This window comes from Lolium rigidum, chromosome 3 (genome assembly GCF_022539505.1).
Source record: "Lolium rigidum isolate FL_2022 chromosome 3, APGP_CSIRO_Lrig_0.1, whole genome shotgun sequence".
Lineage (NCBI taxonomy): Eukaryota > Viridiplantae > Streptophyta > Magnoliopsida > Poales > Poaceae > Lolium > Lolium rigidum.
The window spans coordinates 362582224-362595081 of NC_061510.1; the positions used below are offsets into that span (position 1 = coordinate 362582224).

Genomic DNA, 12858 nt, shown 5'->3' on the forward strand with positions numbered 1-12858 from the left:
AAGAGTGGAAGGGGATAGATGTAGAGAGAATTCCTTATTTGGCCTGGGCTGAAGTTTGCCTTCCTTTCTTGGCCCTGGCAAAAAATTTCTTCCTTTTATGATAAGTAAAGTTTGGTTGGTTCCTTATTTGGCCCTCTAGTACAACTCAAGCACTAACAGTGTTAAGTACATGTCTAAGATGACACTTTTGCCCCTGCTGCAACATTTGATCAGATTTTAAGAAATTCAAAATTTTGACAGAATTTCCCCTATAACTAGATGCCATAAACAGTTCATATATATATAATGTCAAACACAACATGTACCAATTCTAAAACTATAGAAATCCATAGATGTCACCACCAGGGGACACATGCATCACACGCATGGTCACATACATGATGCCAAGTTCACAAAAGATGTCACATGGTCACATAAATGATGCCAAGTTCACAAAAGATGGCACAGTACAAGTGCACACATTAAGTTCCATACAAACGGCTCCACATTTCAGAATCACAAGCTTAGCCTTCTTTTGCTTCTTGTGCTCATTGCAGGGCTAACACTGTTAATTCTTTTGCTTCTTGTACCCATTGCTGGGCTGTCAAATGGCACCAGAATTTTTGTAACATGCTCTTTCTTATTTTGCTCGATGGAAAGCGGCATAAGTTGATTTGAGCATGTTTCTGATCTGTAGTTATGCATGTGCAACATTGATCATTTGAGAGCAATTATAGGGCTGGAAAGTGTAAATTGAAATAGAAACAATACCTCTTCGATCCTCCAGATTCATATTTAGCCTTTCTCCCCTTGTTGCTACTTGTGCCCTCCAAGCTTTTCCTATGCAGAGAAGAAAGCATGTAGTATAGCAACATGTTTTAGAGACTGAATAGATGGAACTCGGCGGCATGTGAACCCACGTTAACTCGGCTGTTGATTGGTCCAGCAATCATGTACAAGGTCCACTCCCGCAGGTGAGATACTACTGGTATACGAATACATTTGTGCGGACCTGCCGAGATAAATGAGTTCGCAGGCCCAGCGCAGCAGAGCATAAAGTTGCAGGCCCGCATGTGTGTGGACCACATGAGCTCGCAGGCCCAGCGCAAGCTCTTGCATGAGTGACGCCCACTGCCCGCCCATGCCGATGTCGAAGTCGAGGACGTGGATGCAGGCGGAGGTCGTCGAGCACTGCATGTACGCAGGTGAGGTGCGCGAACTGGAGCACCGGGGACATCTCCCAGAAGGCCTTGTAGGCGCCGAGGACGACGTCGTAGGGCGTGGACGCCGGCGGCGCTGGGGCCTCTCCAGTGGGGCAGAGCGCAAGGCGCAGGGCCGCTGGCGTTCGTCGCGGAGGACTCCGACCGGAGGGAGGGGTTTGGGCACTGGGTCCGCGGCTACCTCACGCGCACGCCTCACGCCCTTCTCGTCCAGCCTCGCCGACCCGGCTCTCCTCTCCATCAAGGGCGCCCCCATCATACGTGCCTGTTGTTGGCGGCGTCCGGCGGCTACAGGACGCTGCGGTCAGTGCGCAACGCGCGTCGTCAAGACCCGCGGGCCAAGCGGCCGCGGCGCTGCTGCCGTCGAGCAGGGCGGATTCGTGCTCTGGACCATGGCGCCCGGGATGTGGTACGTCGAGCTCGCCGTCGGCTGCAGCAAGGTGCACGTGGGATGCAACGGCCGCCTTGTCTGGCGCCACACCCCGTGGACATGCTAACACAGCAGACAGCACGGCGGCGGCGACACGTCCGGCTACTGACACAGCGAAGCGGCCGCTGACACGGCGCAGTGGCGACTAGGTTGTGGACCGCGGCGTTCTCCTTGGCCCGCCCCATCACGCCGCCGGGGCCCATGGTGTGGCGACCGGCTCCATGATGTCGTCCGCGTGCACGAAGGCGCGGTGGTCCGACCCCGACTTGGAGAGCAGCCGGGTCTCGTGCTGCACGCGGTTGACCACGTCTGGGGAGAAGGTCGCCGACAGCTTCTTCACTGGAAACGACGCCGTCATACGCGCATGCGCCGCCCGAGCCTGCCACCTGCGCCCGCACACGCATGCCGCCGCCCGTCCTCCTCGGCGTCGCCTGACTACGCATGCCACCCGCGCGTGCGCACACATACCGCCGCCTGCGCCTGTCGTGTGCTCCAGCTGCAGGGCGGCACAACGGCGTGCTCCAGCAAAGATCTCCACAGCGGCAGAGACGCCGCAGCGGCGTGCTCCAACATCTGCTTTTTCTTCGGATGGAGCCATGAATTTTGAAGGAGGAGAAGAAAATATTTTGGGGAAGATGAGGAGAGAGAAACATGATTTGGGGGAACGTCTGACCAAGCTTTAAATTTCTTACCTTTTTCTCTCTCCCGACTGGTCCCATCCCGTGTATTTATACAGGTATGTATGTTGTTGTCCACCCAAGTATCAAAAGCGATGTTTCAGGACCACCAATTCCTTAGCCAATGGGAGAACGAGTTAAGGCCGGTGCATGTGCCGCCCGGTTCATCTCATGATTTTCCCATGTTTTACTGTAAACTAATTTAAATTTTCAGAAGTAGTTGCAATTACCTTTTTGATGCAGAAGCACTAGATTTTGCTTCTTTTCCCTTTTTCTTTGTTGTAGTTTCCAAGCTAAGGCTACTGTGAGAATAAGCTACTTAGAATTCAAACTCAGAATTCATGTAATAATTAGTGCAAGTGTAGAAATGCTAACCTTGGTGGAAAACACATCCTTGTTGGTGCTCCATCGTCGCACGGCACAATGGATGATTCAGCTGTTTTGATGGTCGTTTTCTTCCTCTTTGGTGGTTCTCTAAATCAGCAACAAGAAAATTAGTTTACAAATATAGCGTTGTTTACAAATATATAATAATGCAAGAACATGAAACAAGTATCAATCCTTTTTACCTAACAGCCATCATTGCAACAATGTCATCCGGGTTGCCCTTCTTACAGTTGTGCCAACGATGCCCATAATCCTTGCAAATAGGGCACAAATGTTTGCCTCTTTTACTTTTCTTGTCGCCGCAACCTTTGTACCTCTCAGTTTTAGGCCTACCAGCTGTAGCCTTTAGTAATGGTGGATGCATGAAGAATCCATGGTCAGATTTAGGCCACTGACTCTTGTCGGGCATAGCAGGGATTAGTTGGGCATAAGCTGCTCTAAATGTGTCAACGGAGTAATACGAGTCGACATAGTTCTTTATGTGTGCATCACTTAGTGATGTGATGAAGGCAAGAGCATGTTTGCAAGGAAGGCCAAGTTGACAACAAACCTAAAACCACTACCTCCCAATGCAGTCACTTCAGCCAATATTTCTGAGCTTTCTACCACCTCCAAGTTTAATTCTCTGGTCATTGCATTTAGCCTTTTCATGAGGTGAGGCAGAACCAAAGCATCTAACTTCTTTGCTACTTTTCTTCTTCGGTTCCACATTATCATAATAAGTTGTCTTGCCTTGTCCATGAAATCATCTAAGTTTAATGATTTGTAGTGCTTAATCCAATTATTAAAACACTCCGCCAAGTTGTTGGTTACATAGTCCACCTTGCACAAGGTAGAAAATTGACTCCTGGACCACAACCTATTGTGCCACTTCCTTATATACTAGATGGACCTAGCGCGCGTTGCTGCGCCGTTTCTGGTTCGGGCGGGGGGGTTCCACATGTCGTGTGGGCATTTGATGTCACCTGGAACCGCTGCAGATTACAATGCAATATATGGTACTATATGTCAGCCTTTCTCCTTTTTAAGTATCAGTACCAAAATCTAATGAATGCATGGAATGCGCTTTAACCAACTCACCATACAACACCATTTAACCCAAAAAAAAAACTGTTGTGTGTGATTCCAAAACATGTCCAACGTATTGATTGTGTGTCAAGAAAATGCAGTCACGAAACAAATTTTTTGTAATTAAGCATGAAACATTCAATTGACTACAAACTGTATCAAGTAAACCGTACCTAAACAAGTGTTCCACAGAAGCAATATTTTTTGGCAAATATAATACAATAGAGTAATTATTTTTAAGTGCTACAAAAAGCGGAAGTACAAAATACATCTGCCCGCTATTAGAAAGGAAAATAACTCTATTACCACAGCGGCAGTAGGAAATCCTCATGACTGGGCGAGAATCGCGAGATAAGTACTCCTATCTACGTATCCCTTCATCGATGTGTTGTAAAAGGGAAGTGATAATCCAACAAAAAGAAAATGCAGAGCTGACCTACATTAGTACACTAAAAAAATTGTAACTGTTTTGAAACAGGTAGAGAAGTAGGGAAGTGAAAAATTATAACTGGATTACTGCAACCAGAGAGACAGATCACAAAAGGCTAAAATCATCTAGCCTAAATTTGAACGTATTAATTTAATAGGCAATAAAATTGTTCCGGGTGTGCTACCAGCAAAACCAGCCTATGACATTAGGTTAAACGACAATAAAATTAGAGTGTAATATCTTGCTAAAAAGGTGTTCACCACATTTAAACAGAACTCCAAAAGCAAGTAACAATCTAGTGAACCTGGATCAAGCACCCTGAAACACGGACACCACATATTAGTTATATTCATAGGCCTGATCAAAATCTACATGAATAAATCAACACTAAGGTTCACCAGAAATCGATGCACCTGGATAATACAGTAGTCAGCAGATCTTTGCTTGCACTTAAAGAAATGTTTTTTCATTTGTGCATTATTCAATTAACAAAACAAAAAATAGCTTCAACTTATACCAGCCACCGAGTAAGAGATTCTTTGACCAATGATCTACAAAGCATTAAATAGCTGCAATGGGGTTAGGTCATCATATATAGCCAAGGATAGGGAGCAATAATTAGAGCAGAGTATGACAAACAATTTTTCATTCTTTTCATAAACTGAAAAAATACTGCCTGTATGTTGAGTTCTCAATGATCCATGTGTCTGGTTAAGAAAACCTTTTGTGTAGTGGCGTCATAAATTGGTTAATCTTCCACTTTCCCTTCCATGTGGAGCTGAAAGTTACATCTTCTAGCAGTGAACGTTGAATATATTTGAAAACTTAACCCTCTACAACTTTTCACTACAGCTCATCAATGATTACCATATGTGCAAGAGCTTTTCATATATCCCGCAAGTCAAATCCCATAAAGATAGTGTGCACATTACATATCATTCACCACTTTTCCTGAAGTTTTAACTTCGGTTGTGTCTTATTATCGTCACCTTTGCTAGGTTTCATATCAAAGATGGGGTTTGTTATTTTAATACTAAAGAAAAACTATGTGTTTTGAGCTGCATTTTAATAAATAAAAATATCGAACAATCACCATCCGACCTTGGTCCCATTGTCTTCCTACTCCTATTCTTACAAACATCTGTCATTGACTCTAAACCTCTAGGTGTTGTTTCATTTTTAGTAACAGTAGTAGAAAGTGTACCTTCCGTATCTCGCGTTCTCATGTAAGCAACAACATTTTCAATCACTGAGGTAGCACGGACCACATGTCGAGCCATCTGAAAATCATACATAAATCACTCAGAAGAACATATATTATTCATTCTAGTTCAACCAAACAATCATAAAGGTTGATATTGCACAGTTGCACTCCCATTCGTGCCATCTGAACTTCTAAGACTGAGTGCAAAAGAATAACAGTTCACCTTTCCTGTGCTTGGCTTCTTAATTTTTAGTATTTGAGTCTAAACTGGATTAATGCATTTTATGTTTAGTGTAAAAAAACAATATGTCTGCTATTGAAGAGTAAAAAATAATGGGTAGGTACATACGGATATCGCATATCATAATCTGTCTAAACTTGCCAAAATAAGTTTTATGGAGTAAAATTCAGAAGGCGCTGGCAAGTAGCTTTGTCCTTAAGATTGTTACGTTCCTTGCGAGAGACAAAAACCATGAGATAGATCGATGAGGTTATTTATCATGCATCTCAGTTACCTTGTAATCCCAACACTTCCAAAAAAAATTGCCTTGCTACTTACTAACCGAAACTAAAAATAACAGTTATGTTGGTATAGGAGAGGGGACATAACATCTAGCATTACTTAAGTACCAGTCACAGAATAGCCTTCCAAGACGGTCAGACAATCATCTGAATTTGAGCACCAAAGTACATAAATACAAACACAAAGTCATAACAAACGTCCTCTCATCTTCCAATAAACTTTCCTGGGCTCCTAGTTGCTTGTTCTGTTCTAGGCTAACCACATTGATGCTTCACAATTAAGTTTCTTCTTCTACTGGACTTGAAGCTGTATTCGTCATCAGAGTAAACCTATGGTCTAAACTCCACATGTAAGTAAAAATTGTTGGATTGATTGATCTGAATACAGGATAACCTCCCTAGAATAATAATATAATCCAATTAAAAGTAAAAACTTATTGCCCACTCTAAACTTTATGAAAGGAGGTAATGCCTTCTAAAGAAATTGGTGAAGAAAGGAAATATAAAAAGGTAAATTAAAGAAGGATTAATGCAGTTGTACCTTGGGCCCTGATAGAAAACAGGATTGAAAGCCAACGGCATGCTTCACCCACTCCAATGCCGAGGCCACCCAGCCACTCAGCAAGATGCAGCTACCACCCCAATGACACCCGATTCCACCTCCGACCAATCTCATGGCAAAAGAATAAAATAATTCAAAAAATGTTTAAATACATCGGCATATAGGAGAAGTTACTATTGAACTCCATCAATTTACAACTGAAGATTATAATTCTGAATGAATGAAGCGGTGATGTAAGGAACTGCCAAATAATTCCGATGATGCACGTGCGAGACATGTCGAACTGAATTCAGAATTCAGTGATTGATAAGTTTCTATTGAAAGTTAAAATCTTTGGTGATCCAAGCTTTAATAATTAATAGAAAACTTACAGAAACTACAGAGTGCCTGCTTCGCCACAAGCCAAACCGAACTACATCCATGCTTGCAAGAGTAGCACACATTCAGATACAAAAGCCTATATCAGCAAGGAACTTCCACCACAACAACCCAAAAAAGTGGTGCAACTCTATTTTTCATTGGGTATCCAGGAGTAATGCATTTCCCATCAGTATTTTGAACATCACTAGGTGTTCAGAGAAATGGTCAGAGAATTAGCGTAAGAATAAAAAACTAAGCAAAATTTACAACTGAAGAATCTTCTTTGGCGAAAACTGAATCATTACGAAGGTCATATGATCTATACAGGAGGAAAATAAATTTTGTTTTCACATTATGATCACTACAGTTCAATATGTTTAGAAGCTAGTCAGATCCTATGAGCTCAACTTCATCTTCAGGATAATAAATCAAAGTGGGTATATATTGTACCCACAAAATTAGCTACCAGCTCTAGTTAAAGAGAAGATTGTGAGAAAATTGCTTGGCAGCCAAATTAGCCCCCCAGCTCTAGTTTAAGAGAAGATTGTTGAAACGCCTACAGTACCCTTGCCTACATTGTGCATTCACTCAGATGGTAAAATATATTGACTTTAGTCTAGCGGTTTTTTTCCTATGTGCACTGATCCTTGCCTTCCTATTTGCTTGATACAATGTGAACGCCGGCAAACGCTTGACTTCTGATGGTCAATGCCTCACCTGTTTTATGTTTCTATGTTTATTTTGTTAACAATTTCTCTTTGCCATACACAGCAAATTCTCTAAAATCTTTGCTGACATATATTTGTAGTACACCACAGTATACTTCAGAAATACAGAATTCACCAAGAAATGGCATCAAAATCATAGATATTGAACGGAAATTTTGTAAGTTGATTCAGTAACACTTGAACTGCCTCATACTCACATAATTCACCAGTGAAAACATAGCCAAAGGAAGAGAAAACAACAGAAAGCACAACAGTACACGAGCTAGTTAACAACCAGCTTCAACAGGCTGTGATACACACATAAACACATCATCATATTTGAGCAAAAGTCCATTTCAGACATCCACGATGCACACATGAAGATTTACTGCACTTCATAACACAGGAATAATACTTGAACCCTGGGATAGAATGAAGATGCCCATGGTACAGTTCAAGCAAAACGACCAGTTATCAAAGAAAAAAACTTGAAGAACCGCCACTGTACCTTACATCGAAGCCCACCGCCGTGCGCCTGCCGTGAAACAAATTACAGCAGGTCTGAGGCTGCTCCCCGCTCACCAAAGTACAGATGCCACCCACAGCGTCGCTCGAAGCCACCAGTCACCGGACTGCCGGACTGCCTGACAACTGTGCCGCCTTTTGTTGTTAACATAGGACGGTCTAACTCCGCAAAATACTTATAGTTCTTTATGTCATATAGAAGTCTCCTGTACCACAATTGACTTCGACAATAAAACCTAGATAAAAGAAATGCAAGAATATAAAGGAGTGCAAACCTTTCTCGAAAAGGATAAATAAGCATTTCAAAGCATGCAAGATAAGGCAAGTTACATTTTACCCTGTCAGTATTATGAACTGATCAACACTTTTTTGGCAACATACAGTAACTTTGTAGCATCTTATGAGTCAATCTATCTTGTCTATACTCTAATAGGCATGTCAGTTGAACTAAATGAAATGCATTACTGATGGTTGTGATTTCCAGTATTCGAGGAGTCAGTATGTTCCTGCTACCCAGCACCAATTCTTCCTTCTCCTGCTAAAAAATTGGATATCTGTGTTTGTACCTTGTAGACTACATTTTTAGCGACAATGGCTGAAGCTGAAAGTGGTGACCGCTACTCAAAGTGCTAGTTAATATTGCAGATAATATACTCATGTAAAGAACAACCCAACCGAAGTACAACAGGGAAAGCGCATAAGCGATCAAGCATTGAATCTTCATACAAAACCCATGCTAGGTAAAATAGACCAAAAATCTGTCATAGAACAAATTATCACTGCAATCCATGCTGAGTACCATATAAGGAAGCCGTCATGTAAGGGACAACCCAACCGAAATACAACAGGGAAAGATTGAATCTTCAGACCATAAATCTGTCATAGAACAATTTATCACTACAATCCATGCTGAACAATTAAACCTGAATGTTAAACCTGCAGTAGGCAAAATCGATCTAGGATAAAGCAACCATGAGCCACCGCCACCATACGACATGAATCTGAAACCCTGCAACTAAATGCGGTGCTCATTTCGGGTCCAGGCAATCAAATCCTTAGCTCGCAAACCTAAATCTGGAAAAGCAGCTAGGTGGATACCAAGACGGACAGCGTCCAAACAAGACACCGGCCAAACAAAGCCAGCACACCCACACTCGCCTAGAATACAGCGAACACAACAAAACGGTGGTACCGGCCGAAGCGACCCCAGCAAGATGTGTCCCCAAATCGACGAATACGCAGCAATGCGCCACAAACACACGCAGGTCGAGCCCAATCCCCCAGTAGCGACCGCACACACTCCCATCCAGGGCACACAGCACACACTAGCCAACTATCAACACCAAAACTGAGAAAAGAAAGAAGGGGAAACACACCAGCTTAGAGAATCAGGCGCGGCGGGGAAGACCGGCGGCCACAACGACGCCGCCGAAGAACCGCGCACCATGCGCACCGCCGAAGCACCGCGCGAGCCGCCACAAATACACGATGCCGAAGAACAATGTGCGCCGCCACAAAGCCATGAACGAAGAGGAGAAGCAGAACAGACAGCCGAAGAGAACGGCCGCCGCAAGCAAGAAAGACGAAGCTGCCGTCAAAGGAACCCCCGAACCGACCCACACTCGATGCCGCCTCATCGCGTCGTCGACACGTGAACGGCAAATCCTATACTCCGCTGATAGCGGGACGGATCCGGCGCTCCGCACAGGGAAAGTTTTTTCTGGGCCGGCCCATTTAGCGAAGGCAGTGCGTTTCTCCGGTTTTTGTTCTGTTTAGGTGGGTTTCTCTGGTTTTTCTTCCGATTTTCGCTGGTTTTCCGATTTTTGTTAGTTTTTAAAACTTTTTTCAAATTTGAATTTTACAACTTTTTGAAGTTTTTAAATCCGAACATATTTCAATTTTCGAACATTTTCGAATTTTGAACATTTTTGAAATTTGAATATTTTATGTTTAGAACAATTTTTAGATTTGAACATTTTTTAAATTCGAATATTTTCCCGTTTCAAAATTTTTAATGTTCGAATATTTTTTGGATTTGAACAATTTTAAAATCTGAACAATTTTTTAAATCAAACCAAATTTTAAATTTGAATATTTTCAAAAAAATTGAACGTTTTTCAGAACTGAACATTTTTAGAATTTTTTTTCGAAAAAATAACATATGAACAATTTTCTAGTTTGAACAATTTTCAAACTTGAACAATTTTTAAAATAAACATTTTTCGAATTTGAACATTTTTGGTTCTGAACAATTTTCTAGTTTGAACATTTTTTGAATTTGATATTTTTCGAAATCTGAATATTTTTTCGAATTTGTACAGTTTTCAGATTTAAACATGTATTTAAGATAGAAACCAGCAAGGAAACCGACGGACCAGCATCCCAGCGATCGAGTCACGAAACAAGTTCTGCTGGTGCGATCGCGTATGTAATGGGCCTGGCCCAGCTTGTAGGATAACGTTGCATAGAAAACAAAAAAATTTCTACCGCGAACACGCAATCCAAGCCAAGATGCAATCTAGAAGACGGTAGCAACGAGGGGATGATCAAGACTAACCCTTGAAGAGATTCCAAAGCCTATAAGAGTAGGCTCTTATTGCCGCGGTAGACGATCACTTGCCGCTTGCAAAAGCGCGTAGAAGATCTTGATCACGATCGCTTCCGGCGCCACGAACGGGCAGCACCTCCGTACTCGGTCACACGTTCGGTTGTTGATGAAGACGACGTCCACCTCCCCGTTCCGGCGGGCAGCGGAAGTAGTAGCTCCTCTTGAATCCGACAACGACGACGGCGTGGTGTCGGTGGTGGTGAAGAAGTCCGGCGGAGCTTCGCTAAGCTACGCGGGAGCTATGGAGGAGAGGGGGGCGGCTAGGGTTTGGGAGGGGGTGGCCGGCCACTCAAGGGGGGCGGCCAGCTTGTGGTCTTGGAGTTGGCCGCTCCCCTCCCTTGGCCCCTCATTATATAGGTGGATCCCCAAGGGTTGGTGTCCAAGTCTTCGAATAAGACCCGAACCAAAAACCTTCCATAAGAGAGGGAAACCTAGCCCAACTAGGACTCCCACCAAAAGGTGGGATTTCCACCTCCCATGTGGGGGGTGGCCGGCCCCCTAAGGGGAGTCCACTTGGGACTCCTCCCCACCTAGGGCTGGCCGGCCATGGAGGTGGAGTCCCATGTGGACTCCACCTTCCTTGGTGGTTTCTTTCGGACTTTTCTAGAACCTTCTAGAACCTTCCATAGAACCTTCTGCGACATTTTAATTCACATAAAATGACATCCTATATATGAATCTTATTCTCCGGACCATTCCGGACTCCTCGTGATGTCCGGGATCTCATCCGGGACTCCGAACAAATATTCGAACTCCATTCCATATTCAAGTACTACCATTTCAACATCCAACTTTAAGTGTGTCACCCTACGGTTCGTGAACTATGCGGACATGGTTGAGTACTCACTCCGACCAATAACCAATAGCGGGATCCGGAGATCCATAATGGCTCCCACATATTCAACGATGACTTTAGTGATCGAATGAACCATTCACATACATTACCAATTCCCTTTGTCTCGCGATATTTTACTTGTCCGAGGTTTGATCTTCGGTATCACTCTATACCTTGTTCAACCTCGTCTCCCGACAAGTACTCTTTACTCGTACCGTGGTATGTGGTCTCTTATGAACTCATTCATATGCTTGCAAGACATTAGACGACATTCCACCGAGAGGGCCCGGAGTATATCTATCCGTCATCGGGATGGACAAATCCCACCGTTGATCCATATGCCTCAACTCATACTTTCCGGATACTTAATCCCACCTTTATAGCCACCCATTTACGCAAAGTGGTGTTTGGTGTAATCAAAGTACCTTTCCGGTATAAGTGATTTACATGATCTCATGGTCATAAGGACTAGGTAACTATGTATCGAAAGCTTATAGCAAATAACTTAATGACGAGATCTTATGCTACGCTTAATTGGGTGTGTCCATTACATCATTCATATAATGATATAACCTTGTTATTAATAACATCCAATGTTCATGATTATGAAACTAATCATCCATTAATCAACAAGCTAGTTTAAGAGGCATACTAGGGACTTCTTGTTGTCTACATATCACACATGTACTAATGTTTCGGTTAATACAATTATAGCATGATATATAAACATTTATCATAAACATAAAGATATAAATAATAACCACTTTATTATTGCCTCTAGGGCATATCTCCTTCGATCTCCCACTTGCACTAGAGTCAATAATCTAGTTTACATTTGTAAAGATATAACACCTTGGCCTTCCGGTGCTTTATCATGTTTTGCTCACGGGAGAGGTTTTAGTCAACGGATCCGACATGCTCGTAACCGTATGTATTTTGTAATTCATTTGCGTCTCAACGCGTCACTCATTTCCAAATGAGTCGGCATTTAATATGTTTGGTCTTCTGGTGGAACCTTAATTCCGCGGTCTGAATTATGTCACTAACATTGTCATACACAATATAGCTTCAAAGTTCTGACTCTGTCGGAACTACACCAAGTTCTCAAAGAACCTCTTGACTTAACATCCTTTGTCATTGTCAAAACAATAACATACTCTGCCTTCTTTTGTAGAATCCGTCACAATATTTAGAACTCTTCTAAATCTAGCATAGACTACTTCTAGCTCATTGTGCTACCTTTTAAACAATACTTAGTCTAATTTGAGATTGAAATTATATTTTATATGTGACAAAACCAATATCGGTGTAACACCTTACAGCGATTTGTTTGTCATTTCTTCA

General features: G+C 42.8%; 1 protein-coding gene and 1 long non-coding RNA gene across 2 annotated transcripts; both read right to left on the minus strand.

The window, feature by feature from the left end:
• Positions 1–334: 334 nt before the first annotated feature.
• LOC124700435 lies at positions 335–3537 on the minus strand. The gene is made up of 5 exons (XM_047232568.1): positions 2876–3537; positions 2682–2780; positions 2537–2608; positions 751–819; positions 335–670 (listed from the first exon to the last, which is right to left on the minus strand). Exons 1-5 carry the CDS (start codon positions 3100–3102, stop codon positions 496–498), a joined length of 642 nt encoding a protein of 213 aa, XP_047088524.1. The 5' UTR covers positions 3103–3537; the 3' UTR covers positions 335–495.
• A 1544-nt stretch (positions 3538–5081) lies between these two features.
• Positions 5082–8098, minus strand: LOC124700436. The gene is made up of 2 exons (XR_007001734.1): positions 6459–8098; positions 5082–5471 (listed from the first exon to the last, which is right to left on the minus strand). It is a non-coding gene; the product is annotated as an uncharacterized LOC124700436 (long non-coding RNA).
• Positions 8099–12858: the final 4760 nt, after the last annotated feature.

Bases quoted from the DNA above. Each gene is read 5' to 3' on its own strand.
- LOC124700435 (XM_047232568.1), bottom strand. From the start codon at position 3,102: ATGCCCGACAAGAGTCAGTGGCCTAAATCTGACCATGGATTCTTCATG. The intron at 2,781-2,875 runs GTAAAAAGGATT...TTGCTGATTTAG, and splicing joins GTTGCAATGATGGCTGTTAG to AGAACCACCAAAGAGGAAGA. The intron at 820-2,536 runs GTAATTGCAACT...TTCTCTGCATAG, and splicing joins AGTGCTTCTGCATCAAAAAG to GAAAAGCTTGGAGGGCACAA.